At 38.9% G+C, this 16,022-nt stretch overlaps 1 protein-coding gene across 4 annotated transcripts in view; it reads left to right on the forward strand.

Annotated features, from left to right (window-relative positions):
* GLS (glutaminase) overlaps window positions 1-15,264 on the forward strand; it is an 84,924-nt gene extending 69,660 nt beyond the window's left edge. For all 4 annotated transcript variants that reach the window (XM_001167502.7, XM_016950222.4, XM_054680046.2 and 1 more), the window contains 4 exons: window positions 3,315-3,376; window positions 4,308-4,384; window positions 4,479-4,542; window positions 12,549-15,264. In XM_001167502.7, the coding sequence (XP_001167502.2) occupies window positions 3,315-3,376; window positions 4,308-4,384; window positions 4,479-4,542; window positions 12,549-12,705 (360 nt within the window). In that variant the 3' untranslated portion in view covers window positions 12,706-15,264. The remainder of the gene's footprint in view (window positions 1-3,314; window positions 3,377-4,307; window positions 4,385-4,478; window positions 4,543-12,548) is intronic.
* The last annotated feature ends 758 nt before the right edge of the window (window positions 15,265-16,022 follow it).

Genomic DNA, 16,022 nt, shown 5'->3' on the forward strand with positions numbered 1-16,022 from the left:
CCAGGAATAGAGCCTTTAGGGTCCTGAAAGCCATGGTAAAGAGTTTGATTTTCCTTTAGATATGATGAAAAGGCACGGGAGTTCCTTGATGTTTTTAAAAGATCCCTATGGCAGCAGAGGTGATAAGGTGGTGGTTCAGATGAGGCCTAAGGCAATAGTGATAGAGGTGGTGAGAAGTGATAGGATTCCAAACATATTTTGCAGGAAAGAGGATTTATTGATGAGCTAGATGTGGGCTGTGAGAGAAAGAATAGAATCAAGGACTACCCCCCATGGTCTGTATGGTGAATTTGTCTGAATTAGAAAAAGCTAATTCTGTCTCTGGCCAGAAGCAGAAGCACTTCTCAGCACCACTGGGTAAAGAAGCTCCCTTCCTCCCAGCACATGTACCTGGGTGCTAGGACACCTTGGTGGGAAGAGCGTGGGCTGGTAACCCGTGTTGGCCCTGTGGCCAGGCATCCTTGTGAAGGACTCAACCTGTATAAGTGAATGCAGCAGCACTGGATGACTCCTGAGTTTGTGGCCTGAGCAAGTGGGTGAATTGTAGTGTCATCCCCAAACTGGGGAGACTAGAAGAGGAGCTGACTGTGAGTGGCAGAAGACAGGGCAAAGCAAATTCCATTTTGGGTATAAGTCTGAGATGCCCATTAAAAGTCCTGGAAGCAATGTCAAGTAGGCAGATGGCTATGAACTGGAGCCAGGGTGAGAAGCCGGCAGGACTGTTGCTGTTTTTGAGTTTGAAGTGACTATCAAGGGGAGCTGTAGGACTGGAGCTTAGGGGAAAGATTTAGATTAAAGATGGAGAAGTCAGTGTGCCCAGAGGAATAGATGAATTCTTTGAGGGACATTATATTGAAAAACAAGAAGATTGGACTGCCTTGGGACTATTATTTGGCAGTGGAAAGTGGGTAATGAATCTGCAAAGCAGCAAACAGGAGGAAGATTAGGGTGATGGAGCAGCATGGAAGGCAAGTCGTGAGAGGGTGGAGGGTGCTGGGGGGATCTGAAGGAATCGGGGCTTAGGAAGCTGCTGGAGCTTTGGAGAGCACTGTTTAGAGGTAACAATGAGTGTGAAGGTAATTTTCAGGGAATTAAAAATATACTTTCAGGAAATAAGCGCTGAAGGGAGAACAATAGGGTCAAGTGTTGCTTTTTAAAAATAGGATGAAATTGTGTCTGTTTTAAGGTAAACTGAGAGAACCAATGAAAGAGGAAAAGTTAAAGATGCTAGAAACAAAGGGGATCAGTGAGGGAACAAGAACAGGGCATCTAGAGGATAAGTGTTTGAAGGAATAGATAAAAAGTAGTCTCAAAAATGAGGAAGCTTTTTACTTTGAGTGATGAAAACAGTTTTTTATCTTTTTAGCAAAGTTGTAGTTAGGATCTTCTGTCTGTTTTTAGGGGTCTCCACTGGTATTAAAGGCCTGAAGAAAGTATGGCGGGAACCAACAAGAAAAAAAAATTGTCAAGCAGTAGTGAGAGACCAGGTGGAAATATGGAGAATAATCTGTAATAGCCAGTCAGTATTCTGTGGTCCAAGAGCAAAAAGGGAATTGAGAATTCAGAGTTGACCCCATTAAAAAAGAAAGACATTAAGGACACCTGAAACCGTGGTTTATAACCCAGAAAAGTGCATATCAAAGTCACCTGGAGACTTTAAACAAAATTATGGGCTGAGCATGTTGGCTCATGCCTGTAATCCCAACAGTTTGGGAGGCCAAGGCAGAAGGATTGCTTAAGGCCCGGAGTTCAAGACCAGCCTGGCCAACATAGTGAGACCCCCATCTCTATGAAAAACAACAAACTCTATGCATTTACCTCCTTTCCCTAAAATGTATCGGATTGAGGTGTAGGAGTAGGACAACAAGAAATGGGAGAGATGTTTATGTATGTTTTTAGAACATTCTGGGTGATGTTCTTCAGTTCTTTGTTCCACCCCCATTCCCCATTAAGAAAACTGTTCTGGACTCTGGGCAGGAATAGAAAAGGATGGCTGGAAGGGAAGCTAAAGGACTAAGTGGAAAGTTTTTTGGAGTGGTATCAACACAAATAGTAATAGTAGTATTTTGGGGGTGTGCTCAGCTAGTTAAGTTCCGGTACTGCAGACCTTTACAGAGTCTTACATATGCTCATGAATCTCCAAGAGGGGGATTTAATATTTTAAGATCGTATACAAACACAGGATCCTTATTTTCATGGGCCATCTTACGGACTAGTTTCTGCAAATTACACTTTGAAAATGATGAATTAGAGAACTGCAGCAATGGTCAGTTCCAGTTAATTTGGAAAGTTCATGGGTTTTGGAAGGGGGAAGCCATACTGGAAAGGGAGAATGTCCGGGTTAAGATCTTGAAGCACAGTTCCAGGCTGTGGCTTTGTTGGTGGAGAGCTGGGTTACTTTCCATTCCCCAGTTAAACTTGTTTTCTACCATTGAGTCCAGTATCAGTTGAGTCATCAATATGAATGTTGAAGTTGCAAAGTGTAAGACAAAATGGGGAATTTATGAAGTATTTACAAATATTCTATGATCAATAGTTTAATTTCTCATAGATAGGGATGGATAAAGTCTTTATGAAAGCAGACCAAAATCCAATGGCTTTTCAAATAACTAGACTTTTCCTCTTAACTATAAGAAAAGGAAAGTGGGTAACTGTCAAAAGTAGATACACTTTGAAATCTTGGAGCACTTAATAGAGGTGACTTAATATTTTGGAGTTGAGAAACTTTTAAACACAGCAGTGTCGTAAGTTCTGAGAATGACCCAATTTGTACCACCTGGGCATTGAACTGAAGGCTGTCTTTCCAGTGAAGTAAAGTTTAAGATGACAGTTAACACTGAATGTTCTCTCTTAAGATTTGCAAAGAAGCCAGTGATTGGTGAGGATAGTGATTCTTGGCAGGGATTAGACATTTATATAGCATGATTTAATTTTTAATAATGTGAATTTTATCAGCATACAAACTTCCTCACAATATTGAGACATAGAAAATGGGAAGGCTTCTAAACAATTTTCAGTTGCCCCAACTGTATGAGTTTCACAAAATTCCATTCTCTTCTGCCAAGTGATATTATTCCATTCCTTCCCTCGTGTATCTTATCTTTATTATTGAATTTTCCCTCACAATCCACTGTTAAAAGAAGAAAGTATCACACACGTGGGTTCTTTTGGCTATGGAAGTGTCCTTGAGATCACTTTTTGCACGTGACTCAGCTGAAGTGTTCAAAGCACATGGAAATCACTTGCCAGTGACAGGTGGACGTTGTATGTGTTTGTTTTCCCCTAAGGATGCCTAAACTTTCTTTTCTTCACAGGTAAAGTCAGTGATAAATCTTTTGTTTGCTGCATATACTGGAGATGTGTCTGCACTTCGAAGGTATGTTTACAGGATGGATTAGCATGCACTTTACAGATATTTATGAAGTTGCTTCTGGGCGAGCAGCCATTTTAAGGTTAAAGTCTCACTTTTCTTTCCCTTTGATAAAAATGACCCCAACAAAATTTTTATTAAATAGGCACTTCCAGTGCCTTAGGCCTGCTTTCCAATCTTGTCCTTTTCTGCCTCCTATAAAAAAGACCATATCTCTGTTTCCCCAAGTAGTAACTGTTCAGCTAATCTGGCTAATTAGTACCAGTGGCTTACTGGAATTGGACAGTGCCTTCTCACTCCCTGTCTACCCTCCATTCCCAATCTTTGATGTGTGTGTGTGTGTGTGTGTGTGTGAAGCAGCTGGGGGGTTTGGTGTCTGGCAGATCATCAGGATTAGTAAGGCCATATACTGCTGTATACCTAAGGTCTTTTGTGTAGAGTTGTAACTTATTTTCTTTTTTTTTCTCCCATTAATACCTCAAATAACTGATTTTCAAAGTGGAAAAATGTCTGTGCTTCCCCCCTTGTTTTGAAGTCTGACAAGTACTAGTAGACTGTGAAATGTTTAAGAATGGGAGTCTTAGTAAAACATACAACTTTATTACAGGGATTAGTTTCTTGCCCTTCTGAGACATAAACCTTGGTACAGTTGTGCCGTAATTCTTAAGTTGTGAACAATAATGTAATAAAGTTTAATTCTGTGAGAGATGGTTAACATTTAATCTTACCTAAAAAAAAGCAAAGCTGAGGAAGAGAGGTGAAGTGGCATCTACCCAAAACACCTGTGTACTGGTTAATAAGGTCGGTAGTTCCCATTAATGAGCTTGATGAAGGATGGCACCTGACAGGGCCTTAAATGAACTGATGGAGTGAATGTTACCAGTGTGAATTAAATTTGCTTTATATATAATAAATAGCTGTGCTTACACATTTTCAGATTTGCTTTGTCAGCTATGGACATGGAACAGCGGGACTATGATTCTAGAACAGCACTCCATGTAGCTGCTGCAGAGGGTAATACAGGAACTACTCCTATCTATTTTCTTTCCAGATTTAATTTCTACTTAGTACTAAAATCTGCTCTTTTTTTGGGGGTGGGACGGTATAGGTCATGTTGAAGTTGTTAAATTTTTGCTGGAAGCCTGCAAAGTAAACCCTTTCCCCAAGGACAGGTGAGCACTTATATTACCTTCTAAATATGTCAGTATTTTATTATACAGGACTGTAATATTCAAGTGATTATAATATTTCAACCTACTAAGACATTCTTGAACCTGCTATGATATCTTATAAAGGCAATAAACCTTGTTTCTACTAGATAGGTAATTCTGTCTCCCATATTCCTGTTTCTTATCTAAGAATGGTGTCTTATTTAGAAATTTTCAGGTTGATTTGACTATTAGTCAATACACTGTATGAACAAAACAATTTTTTTTTTGCATTTGGGAAGAAAGAATTGGAATTTTATCCTCATGGATTTAAAAAAAAATTTTTTTTAATTACACTTTAAGTTCTGGGATACATGTGCAGAACATGCAGGTTTGTTACATGGGTATACAAGTGCCATGGTGGTTTGCTGCACCCATCAACCCATCATCTACAGTAGGTATTTCTTCTAATGCTATCCCTCCCTTACCCTGACCCCCAAACAGGCCCTCGTGTGTGATGTTCCCCTCCCTGTGTCCATGTGTTCTCACTGTTCCACTCCCACTTACGAGGGAGAACATGAAGTGTTTGGTTTTCTGTCCTTGTGATAGTTTGCTGAGAATGATGGTTTCCAGCTTCACCCATGTCCCTGCAAAGGACATGAACTCATCTTTTTTTATGATTGCATAGTATTCCATGGTGTATATGTGCCACATTTTCTTTATCCAGTCTATTATCGATGGTCATTTGGGTTAGTTGCAAGTCTTTGCTATTGTGAACAGTGCCACAATAAACATACATGTGCATGTGTCTTTATAGTAGAATGATTTATAATCTTTTGGGTATATACCCAGTAATGGGATTGCTGGGTCAAATGGTATTTGTGGTTCTAGATCCTTGAGGAATCACCACACTGTCTTCCACAATGGTTGAACTAATTTACACTCCCACTAACAGTGTAAAAGCATTCCTATTTCTCCACATCCTCTCCAGCATCTATTGTTTCCTGACTTTTTAATGATCGCCATTCTAACTGGTGTGAGATGGTATCTCATTGTGGTTTTGATTTGCATTTCTCTAATGACCAGTGATGATGATATTTTTTTCACATGTTTGTTGGCTGCATAAATGTATTCTTTTGAGAAGTGTCTGTTCACATCATTCACCCACTTTTTGATGGGGTTTTTTTGTTGTTGCAAATTTGCTTAACTTCCTTGTAGATTCTGGATATTAGCCCTTTGTCAGATGGATAGATCACAAAAATTTTCTCCCATTCTGCAGGTTGCCTGTTCACCCTGATGATAGTTTCTTTTGCTGTGCAGAAGCTCTTTAGTTTAATTAGATCCCATTTATCAATTTTGGCTTTTGTTGCCATTGCTTTTGGTGTTTTGGTCATGAAGTCTTTGCCCATGCCTATGTCCTGAATGGTATTGCCTAGGTTTTCTTCTAGGGTTTTTATGGTTTTAGGTCTTATGTTTAAGTCTTTAATCCATCTTGAGTTAATTTTTGTATAAGGTGACAGGAAGGGGTCCAGGTTCAGTTTTCTGCATATGGCTAGCCAGTTTTCCCAATACCTTTCCCCATTGCTTGTTTTTGTCAGGTTTGTCAAAGATCAGATGGTTGTAGATGTGTGCTGTTATTTCTGAGGCCTCAGTTCTTTTCCATTGCTCTGTGTATCTATTTTGGTATCAGTACCGTACTGTTTTGATTACTGTAGCCTTGTAGTATAGTTTGAAGTCAGGTAGCGTGATGCCTCCAGCTTTCTTCTTTTTGCTTAGGATCGTCTTGGCTATGTGGGCTCTTTTTTGGTTATATATGAAATTTAAAGTATTTTTTTTCTAATTCTGTGAAGAAAGTCAATGGTAGCTTGATGGGGATAGCATAGAATCTATAAATTACTTTGGGTTGTATGGCCATTTTCATGATATTGATTCTTCCTATCCACGAGCATGGAATGTTTTTCCATTTGTTTGTGTCCTCTCTTTATTTCCTTCAGCAGTGGTTTGTAGTTCTCCTTGAAGAGGTCCTTCACATCCCTTGTAAGTTGGATTCCTAGGTATTTTATTCTCTTTGTAGCAGTTGTGAATGGGAGTTCACTCATGATTTGGCTGTTTGTCTATTATTGGTATATAGGAATGCTTGTGATTTTTGCACATTGATTTTGTATCTTGAGACTTTGCTGAAGTTGCTTATCAGCTTAAGGAGATTTTGGGCCAAGATGATGGGGTTTTCTGAATATACAATCATGTCATCTGCAAACAGAGACAATTTGACTTCCTCTCTTCCTATTTGAATACCTTTCTTTCTTTCTTTCTTTTTTGAGACAAGAGTCTTGCTCTGTCAGCCAGGCTGGAGTGCAGTGGCAAGACCGCAGCTCACTGCAACCTCTGTCTCCCAGGCTCAAGCAATTCTCCTGCCTCAGCCTCCCAAGTAGCTGGGATTACAGGCATGTGCCCACCACAGCCGGCTAATTTTTGTATTTTTAGTAGAGATGGGGTTTCACCATGTTGGCCAGGCTGCTCTCGAACTCCTGACCTCAGGTAATCTGCCCGCCTTGGCCTCCCAAAGTGCTGGGATTACAGGCATGAGCCACTGCGCCCAGCCCCTTTATTTCTTTCCCTTGCCTGATTGCCCTAGCCAGAACTGCCAATACTATGTTGAATAGGAGTGGTCACAGAGGGCATCCTTGTCTTGTGCCAGTTTTCAAAGGGAATGCTTCCAGTTTTTTGCCCATTCAGTATGATATTGGCTGTGGGTTTGTCATAAATAGCTCTTATTATTTTGAGATACGTTCCATCAATACCTAGTTTATTGAGAGTTTTTAGCATGAAGGTGTGTTGAATTTTGTCAAAGGCCTTTTCTGCATCGATTGAGATAATCGTGGTTTTTGTCATTGGTTCTGTTTATGTGATGGATTACGTTTATCGATTTGCGTATGTTGAACCAGCCTTGCATCCCAGGGATGAAGCCAACTTGATCGTGGTGGATAAGCTTTTTGATGTGCTGCTGGATTCAGTTTGCCAGTAGTTTATTGAGGATTTTCGCATCAATGTTCATCAGGGATACTGGCCTGAAATTTTCTTTTTTTGTTGTGTCTCTGCCAGGTTTTGGTATCAAGATGATGCTGGCCTCATAAAATGAGTTAGGGAGGATTCCTTCTTTTTCTATTGTTTGGAATAGATTCAGAAGGAATGGTACCAGCTCCTCTTTGTACCTCTGGTAGAATTTGGCTGTGAATCCGTCTGGTCCTAGACTTTTTTCGGTTGGTAGGCTATTAATTACTGCCTCAATTTCAGAGGCTATTAATTACTGCCTCAATTTCAGAACTTGTTATCGGTCTATTCAGGGATTTGACTTCTTCCTGGTTTAGACTTGGGAGGGTGTATGTGTCCAGGAATTTATCAGTTTATTCTAGATTTTCTAGTTTGTTTGCATAGAGGTGTTTATAGTATTCTCTGATGGTAGTTTGTATTTCTGTGGGATCAGTGGTGATATCCCCTTTATCTTTTTTTTTTTTTTTTTTTGCGTCTATTTGATTCTTCTCTTCTTTATTAGTCTTGCTAGTGGTCTATTTTGTTGATGTTTTCAAAAAACCAGCTCCTGGATTCATTGATTTTTTGAAAGGTTTTTTGTGTCTCTGTCTCCTTCAGTTCTGCTCTTAGTTATTTCCTGTCTTCTGCTGGCTTTTGAATTTGTTTGCTCTTGTTTCTCTAGCTGTTTTAATTGTGATGTTAGGGTGTCGATTTTAGATCTTTCCTGCTTACTCTTGTGGGCATTTAGTACTATAAATTTCCTTCTAAACACTGCTTTAGCTGTGTCCCAGAGATTCTGGTACGTTTTGTCTTTTGTCTTATTAGTTTCAAAGAACTTATTTATTTCTGCTTTAATTTTGTTATTTACCCAGTAGTCATTCAGGAGCAGGTTGTTCAGTTGCCATGCAGTTGTACAGTTTTGAGTGAGTTTGTTAATCCTGAGTTCTAATTTGATTGCACTGTGGTCTGAAAAACTGTTATGATTTTTGTTCTTTTGCATTTGCTGAGGAGTGTTTTACTTCCAATTATGTGGCCAATTTTAGAATAAGTGCGATGTGGTGCTGAGAAAAATGTATATTCTATTGACTTGGGGTGGAGAGTTCCGTAGATGTCTATTAGGTCTGCTTGGTCCAGAGCTGAGTTCAAGTCCTGAATATCCTTGTTAATTTTCTGTCTCGTTGATCTAATATTGACAGTGGGGTGTTAAAGTCTCCCACTATTATTGTGTGGGAGTCTGAGTCTCTTTGTAGGTCTCTAAGAACTTGCTTTATGAATCTGGGTGCTCCTGTATTGGGTGCATATATATTTAGGATAGTTAGCTCTTCTTGTTGCATTGATCCCTTTACCATTATGTAATGCCCTTTTCTCTTTTGATCTTTGCCGGTTTAAAGTCTGTTTTATCAGAGACTAGCATTGCAACCCCTGCTTTTTTTTTTTTTTGCTTTCCATTTGCTTGGTAAATATTCCCCTATCCCTTTATTTTGAGCCTATGTGTGTCTTTGCACGTGAGATGGATCTCCTGAATACAGCAGACCAGTGGGTCTTGACTCTATCCAATTTGCCATTCTGTGTCTTTTAATTGGGGCTTTTAGCCCATTTACATTTAAGGTTAATATTGTTATGTGTGAATTTGATCCTGTCATTATGATGCTAGCTGGTTATTTTGCCCTTTAGTTGATGCAGTTTCTTCATAGTGTCAATGGTCTTTACAATTTTGTATGTTTTTGCAGTTGCTGGTACCCCTCGTGGAGTTTTTAACAACCCAGGGTAGATAAGACAAACCTTTAGAGAAGCATAAACTTTAAGATGATAATTAACACTGAATGTTCTCTCTTAGGATTTGCAAAGAAGCCAGTGATTGGTGAGGACAGTGATTGTTGGCAGGGATTCGACATTTATGCAGCCTGATGTTGTTTTTAATAATAATGTGAATTTTATCAGCATACAAACTTGCTCACAATATTGAGACATACAAAATGGGAAGGCTTCTAAACAAGCTAAAATGTGTAAGAAAACTGTTAACTCTAAAATGAATATATTGGAGTTTGTTGAAATTTCTGCATTTGGTTGGAATCAGTTTCAGAAGGCTTCATGGAAGTTAAATTTTAATCAGTGCTTTGGGGAAGAGACGAGACTGAAGGCACAGAATGAAAAGAAGGGCATTCTATCTATAGTGGGAAAAATATGCCTAGAATATATTCTGCTCCTCTCCTCTCTCTCCTGGTCGACATAGCAAACTGCTATTCATCCTGCAACAAATGATGTCAACAAAGTGGTCAGGGAAGGGATAAGAATGCAGCTTACACATATACATGTACAGTAAACTCTAGATTCATATCCTTGGACATTATGTACTGGAGTAGAGTATATGAGTCAACGAGTAATGAGAATAAAAGTTTAGAATGGGAAAAAATGCATACTTGATGGTGGTTTGATATGTATTAGGAGTTTGGATTCATTTGAGAACTGGGAGCTGTATTAAGTTTGGAGCAAGTTGATTGCTCTTTAGCTATATTGCGTTTCTGTTTATTAAGCTTTAACTTTTTTTTTTTTTTTTTTGAGACTGGGTCTTGCCTTGCCACTCAGGCTGAAGTGCAAGTGGCATGATCATAGTTCACTGCAGCCTTAACTTCCCAGGCTCAAGCGATCCTCCCACCTCAACCTCCTGAGTAGCTGCAATCACAGGCACACACCACCATGCCTGGCTAATTTATTTATTTATTTTTTGTAGAGGCAGAATCTTATTATGTTGCCCAGGCTGGTCTCCAACTCCTGGGCTCAAGCAGTCCTCCCATCTCAGCCTCCCGAAGTGTTGGGATTACAGGTGTGAGCCATTGAGCCTGGCCAACTATCTTTTTTAAAATTAGGGCTTGGGTTTTGTTGGTTCAGCTGTTAGCTTGCAAGAAATGCAGAAAAGTTGTCAGTGTCTGACAAATGTTAGCAATTTTGTAAGTTTGCTAACACTTTGGTTATCTAACTTTATTCCTATGGTTGTAAAAAAGCACCATGATTAAAAACTCCTTTATTGGAAGTATTCTAAAACCTCATGTTAGGGTGACAGTCTTCTTCCCTTTCCCCAAATTTTAATACCCATCCCAGGTTTCTAAAGCAAAAAATTGAAGAGCATTTTCCTCCTGTGTTTATAATCCCAACTAAAACACTATAATACATGTTGGAAATATTACTGTGCTTTGTATATGTATTAATTTTTTTTGCCCTAAATTGGCCTCTAGGAATGTGAAAGTAGATGTACCCATCTGATAAGAAAAAGTGAGCTAAGTAACTAACTTGATAACTAGGCATTCAAGCAAGTCTTTTTCTCTATTTCATAGAATCAGTGTCACCTTAAATTATAATAGGTTTGCGCAGAATTCGTGAATTCTTGAGATAGAGTCTTGCTCTGTTGCCCAGGCTGGAGTGCAGTGGCGTGATCTCGTTCACTGCAACCTCTGCCTCCCAGGTTCAGGCAATTCTCCTGCCTCAGCCACCTGAGTAGCTGGGATTACAGGCGTGTGCCACCACGCCCAGCTAATTTTTGTATTTTTAGTAGAGAGGGGTTTCGCCATGTTGGTCATTCTGGTCTTGAACTCCTGGCCTCAAGTGATGCACCCACCTTGGCCTCCCAAAGTGATAGGATTACAGGCATCACTGTACCTGGCTGAAATTAGTGTATTCTTTAAAGTTCATATTTTTCATTAATTCAAAGAAGAATTGTAAAAAAGGTAACACGCAGTTGACATTCCATTTTTCCAGAAAGATAATTACATACTGTAGAGGATGACTCAAAAGTCTGTTTCAAGCCACTGACTTCCTAAACTAATGAAGGCCTATTCAAAGTCACTTAATTCAGCTGTTTTTTGTTTTTTTTTTTTTTTGATAAATACAAAGATACATGTAAAGTTTTACTTACCTGATTTTAAAAACAGGCTACCAAAATTTATCCAAATATATTAAAAAATGAGACTGTTTTAAAAACCTTTCGTTTCCATATTGTGACTCCACTAAGCGGGTAAAAAGTTCAGGACAGAGATGGAAAGGAAAGAAGGAAACAGGAAGAAGTGAAACTAGGAAGGTGGTGCCAGTGGCACATGGATGAAGAAAGAGAGATCATCAGCCATGGAGAATTTTGTAATGTAAGTACAGAGAGAGACTGGGTAGGAAGACAGGCTTCACAGTTTGTAAAGTGTAAGGGAACTACCCATCGTACCCTGTCATTGACTAGGGCTGTGAGTTATGTAGTTCTTTCTCCTCTTGCAAAAGACTTACCACTTCTGGCAAGTGATTAACCACTTCTGGCAACTCTTCATTTCTTCTTATCCTTGAATATTCATCTACATCACTCTAAACAGCACAGCCCCAGAAGCATGGAAAGGGGAGTTATTAGTATGGAAAGGGGAGTTACTCTTCTGGTGTAGTGTCCGATTGAGTCCATGGCTTCCCAACCTTACCAGAGGTGATAAAAATGTCAGTTCCTTTGGGGCCAATCTTGCTCCTCCAGTGTGTGTTTTAGCCCTAATGAGGTCATGGTTATTTCTAGACTTCTGAGACTTACTGTGGCTTTGAATTGACACAAACACTAATTTTCTGTCAAAGGCTAGAGTGATGGATGTTATATGCCTGAATTTTCTTTGAACATTTTATTTTAAAAGAGATACTTTGGGCTTTTCATGAAACTAAAATTCTGGAACCCTAGAGCAGTCTATTATATCTGTCACCACAAGGACTTTCCTTAAAAAGCTCCCTCCATAAGCACTTGGATGTGTAAACAAGATCCTTTCACAGATCTTTTTCTCCTCCTCTCCATATCCCAACTTGTCTTGGAGACTACTTTTTGAATTATAAATCCCTTTCTGCATTTCTATTATTAATTTTTATTTGTAAAATTGCTAAAATAGCTAAATTTGGCCATTTAACCTGCATTTAAAATCTAGGAATGTGGGGTGATCATCTTTGTACATAAATTACCTAATGACCCTGTCCATGCTGTGCTACGTGTTTAGGTGGAATAACACTCCCATGGATGAAGCACTGCACTTTGGACACCATGATGTCTTTAAAATTCTCCAAGAATACCAAGTCCAGTACACACCTCAAGGGGATTCTGACAACGGGAAGGAAAATCAAACCGTCCATAAGAATCTTGATGGATTGTTGTAATGGTCTCAAATCCCAATGTTTAAATCACTTACCTATTTAATTGTGGAAAATGATTATGAAGAACGTGTGTATTTCTATCTGGTAGTGATGTATATTTTACATTTGTCATTTCAGTGTTACTGGAGTTTTCTTCATTGTGCACACAGGACAAATCTGATCTCTTTGGGAAAAAATAGAAATAAAACAATCTCCCTCCATAATGTGAGCGATATTACCTCGTGCATTGTATAATTTGATGTAAAAGAAATAGTTACCAATGCTAGCTTGTGTGGTCTTCCATGATTTATTTGTGTTTTGTGAATTTTCAATTTATGGTGATGATCTGCTGATATGCATTTATAAAGTAAGCTCTGTTGTACAGTCTGTCCAAATGGGTCAAGGTTGCCTTTAGAAGCAAATAGTGTGATTTTCAAGACTTCAAATACAAATTTAGTTTAAGTGTTTGAACAACTATATGCACTTACGGTTGTGTGTTTAAAATGTCTCTCTCTCACCCTAGCTTCATGACGTGACTCTTAAAAAACTATAATAGTTAACAACTGTTAGTAAGATAGACCAATTCTGATTAGACTTTATCAGGGAATCTGTTCAAGATATGTTTGGTGACCAAAACATATGTGTGAATGTAGTTATAATGCTTTTGAAAATTTTTCCTTTTTCTATATCCCCTTAGTCCAGCCTCTCTTCTCAGACATTTAGCTATCTGCCTCTTTCCTTTAGCTGGGAAAGTGAGAGCTGGCATACTATGCAGTTTTTATGTTTTCCATAGTAAGTCAGAAAATGCCTCCTATTTCTGGCATCAGAACTTTGTCATTTGTCTACAGAAGACGAACCAGAGACAAAATTACTAAGTATAAATTAGTCAAGTTTATCAGTCTAAAAAACGAGAGGATGTGCAACTGCAGCTCTTTAAGAAGATTTTTTTTTTTTAGCTTCTAGGGTAAAAAATTCAGAAATGCTCTAAGCTACCAAAGTTATTCTGAAAGTATGGGAACTGCTACAACTAACATTTGTTTCCAAGCCTGTCATTAAGAGTCTGCATCAAGAGATTTGTCCTCCTTGGGGGACCATTGGATCATTCCAGATTTCTTGTGATTTTCTATTGTGTAATTCTTGGTGAGCTCTGTAGTTTAATAATAAGAAAAAGGCCATTTCATTTTAAATTGTGACCTATAATTCTTTGTCTTGGGTTGGTAATTCAGGATTCATTTGGAAAGTGGGTAAAAGGGGCTTCAAAAAACGGATAGAACAGGATTTTCTAGGAGTTACACATACATTTTATCCTGTCATACCTCGAGATAAAGTGGCATGTTAGTGAGGATTTCTGATATTAAGCACACACACACATGCACACAAATGGACTTCTCTGAAGCTGTGTTTAGTGAAATGAGCTCAAGTACATGAATGTTAGTTGTTATCACATACAGCAAATTCTTTTTTTTTTCTTTTTCTATGAGCACACTCTGCTGCTTCTAAACTTTACATGCCTGATGGCACCTCACTCCAGCAGCCTCCAGGTGCTTTCATTTTCACTTCCAGTCTAAGCCAGTGGCTCCTGCCACTGCCCTCCCATTACCTAGATGGCACCTCCTTTGGTGAAACCACGGCCAATGTTCCTTAGCTGCACCAGGCCCGAAGCTGTTCCCATGCTTGAGCATCCATGGGGAGGATGCTGAGTGAGCAGTTTCCTACCCCGTGGATCTAGCAAGCCATGGAGACAGGTAGCATTTGTAAGATGCTGCACAGGAGCAGCATTATCCCCAAAGATATTACAGGGTAGACACGTTTTAACTGAAATCAAGCAAGATAACTTTATTCAAAGAGCAGCCCGCTTTGTGTGACTAAAATGAAACAAGACAATTGAATTGTGTGACTTGAAGATTACCAATGATTTTGAGGCTTTTCTATAATAAAAAGAGGTTCTAACCATTATTTGGGAACAAAGAGAGTTTTCATCTTTTTTCAGATCAAAACCATTCTGTAAAATCTTTGTTGTTTAATTAAATGTGCCGTTATTTACCCCTGATGTTATTTATGACTATGTGCCGATTCCTGCTCGGGCTGTTTGCTGTTGGCTGGTAATAATATATTTGATTTAAATGCTGTTGACTGTGCTATTAACTGCTGCCGTCAGTAAACTCCAAAGATCTTTTTGTTTTGGCTTTAGTATCATATGTGCTTTTTCTGTATCCTGAGTGCTCTATATGATCATGTTAATTTAAAGCTTTATACACATTGTTGTTTTTGCTGGTCTCATCTTTGGTAATGTGCTATACCCCACTGCTGCCCGAAACTGCCCTTTAGCTGCAGAGCTGGATTAGCTGTTGACCATTTGATGCTGTTGTCTGTCTGGCAGGGACTGAATGACCTGATGTCAGATTTAGATTCTTCCTGGGGATTACACAGCTATGAATGTATTTGCTTCTAAAACCTCCCAAAGTGAATCTAATCTTAAAACTACAAGTTGTAAGTATTCTGAAATTGGGAAACATTTATTTTAAATGCAATCAGGTAGTGTTGCTTTTTACAGCATAATAAATATATGTATCAAAAAAAAAACTGTGTGGAAAAAATGAATTTTCTTAAAACAATTAAGAGCCAGGAACTCCACTGAGCATACAGACCATGTCTGGTTAGGTTCCAATCCATTTCTAATGCCTGCTATAAAGCTAGGTACTACACAAGGTGTCAGATGGGGTTACCACAATGACTAGGACAAGAATCCTGTGTAGAGTTCATCTTTGAAGGTGAGGGATGTGCAGGCATGTCTCTAGTCCCCTAGATGCAAACACTATCCTTTTACAGTTAGGAAGTGCTCAGTAAATATTTGTTGAATGGAACCAGTAAACATACCCTTGAATGAGAAGAGAGGTTATTTTCACAAAGCCTTGAAATTTATTTAGAGAGTTGAAGCTAGTACTGCCACACTAGAATCTGAGTGTGACCAACCAGTAAACCTCAGCTCCTAATTTATTCTGTGTGGGAATAGCATTCGTTTCCAATGCCAGAAATCCCTGGTCTTCAGAGCACTCTTTCCTTTCAGGCCAGGGGTTAGTGTATAGTTTTCCAACCATAGAGAAAGTACATGAACACCATGACTGTTAGATTTTCATTTATCAAAGTTATCTGTCACAAAGTAAGTTACTTTGCTAGAAGAGTCACTGCATTACTGGCATTGTAGAACTGCGATGAGCCAGGTACTATGCAAGGTGACAAGTGGGGTTACCACAATGATTAGAAGAGACATCAGAAATTCTCTAATCTCACTCTTCTTTTATAGATGAAGCTGAGACCCAAGAGTGGGCTGTGATACAGAA

The sequence above is a fragment of the Pan troglodytes genome, chromosome 13 (genome assembly GCF_028858775.2).
Source record: "Pan troglodytes isolate AG18354 chromosome 13, NHGRI_mPanTro3-v2.0_pri, whole genome shotgun sequence".
In the NCBI taxonomy this organism is placed as follows: domain Eukaryota; kingdom Metazoa; phylum Chordata; class Mammalia; order Primates; family Hominidae; genus Pan; species Pan troglodytes.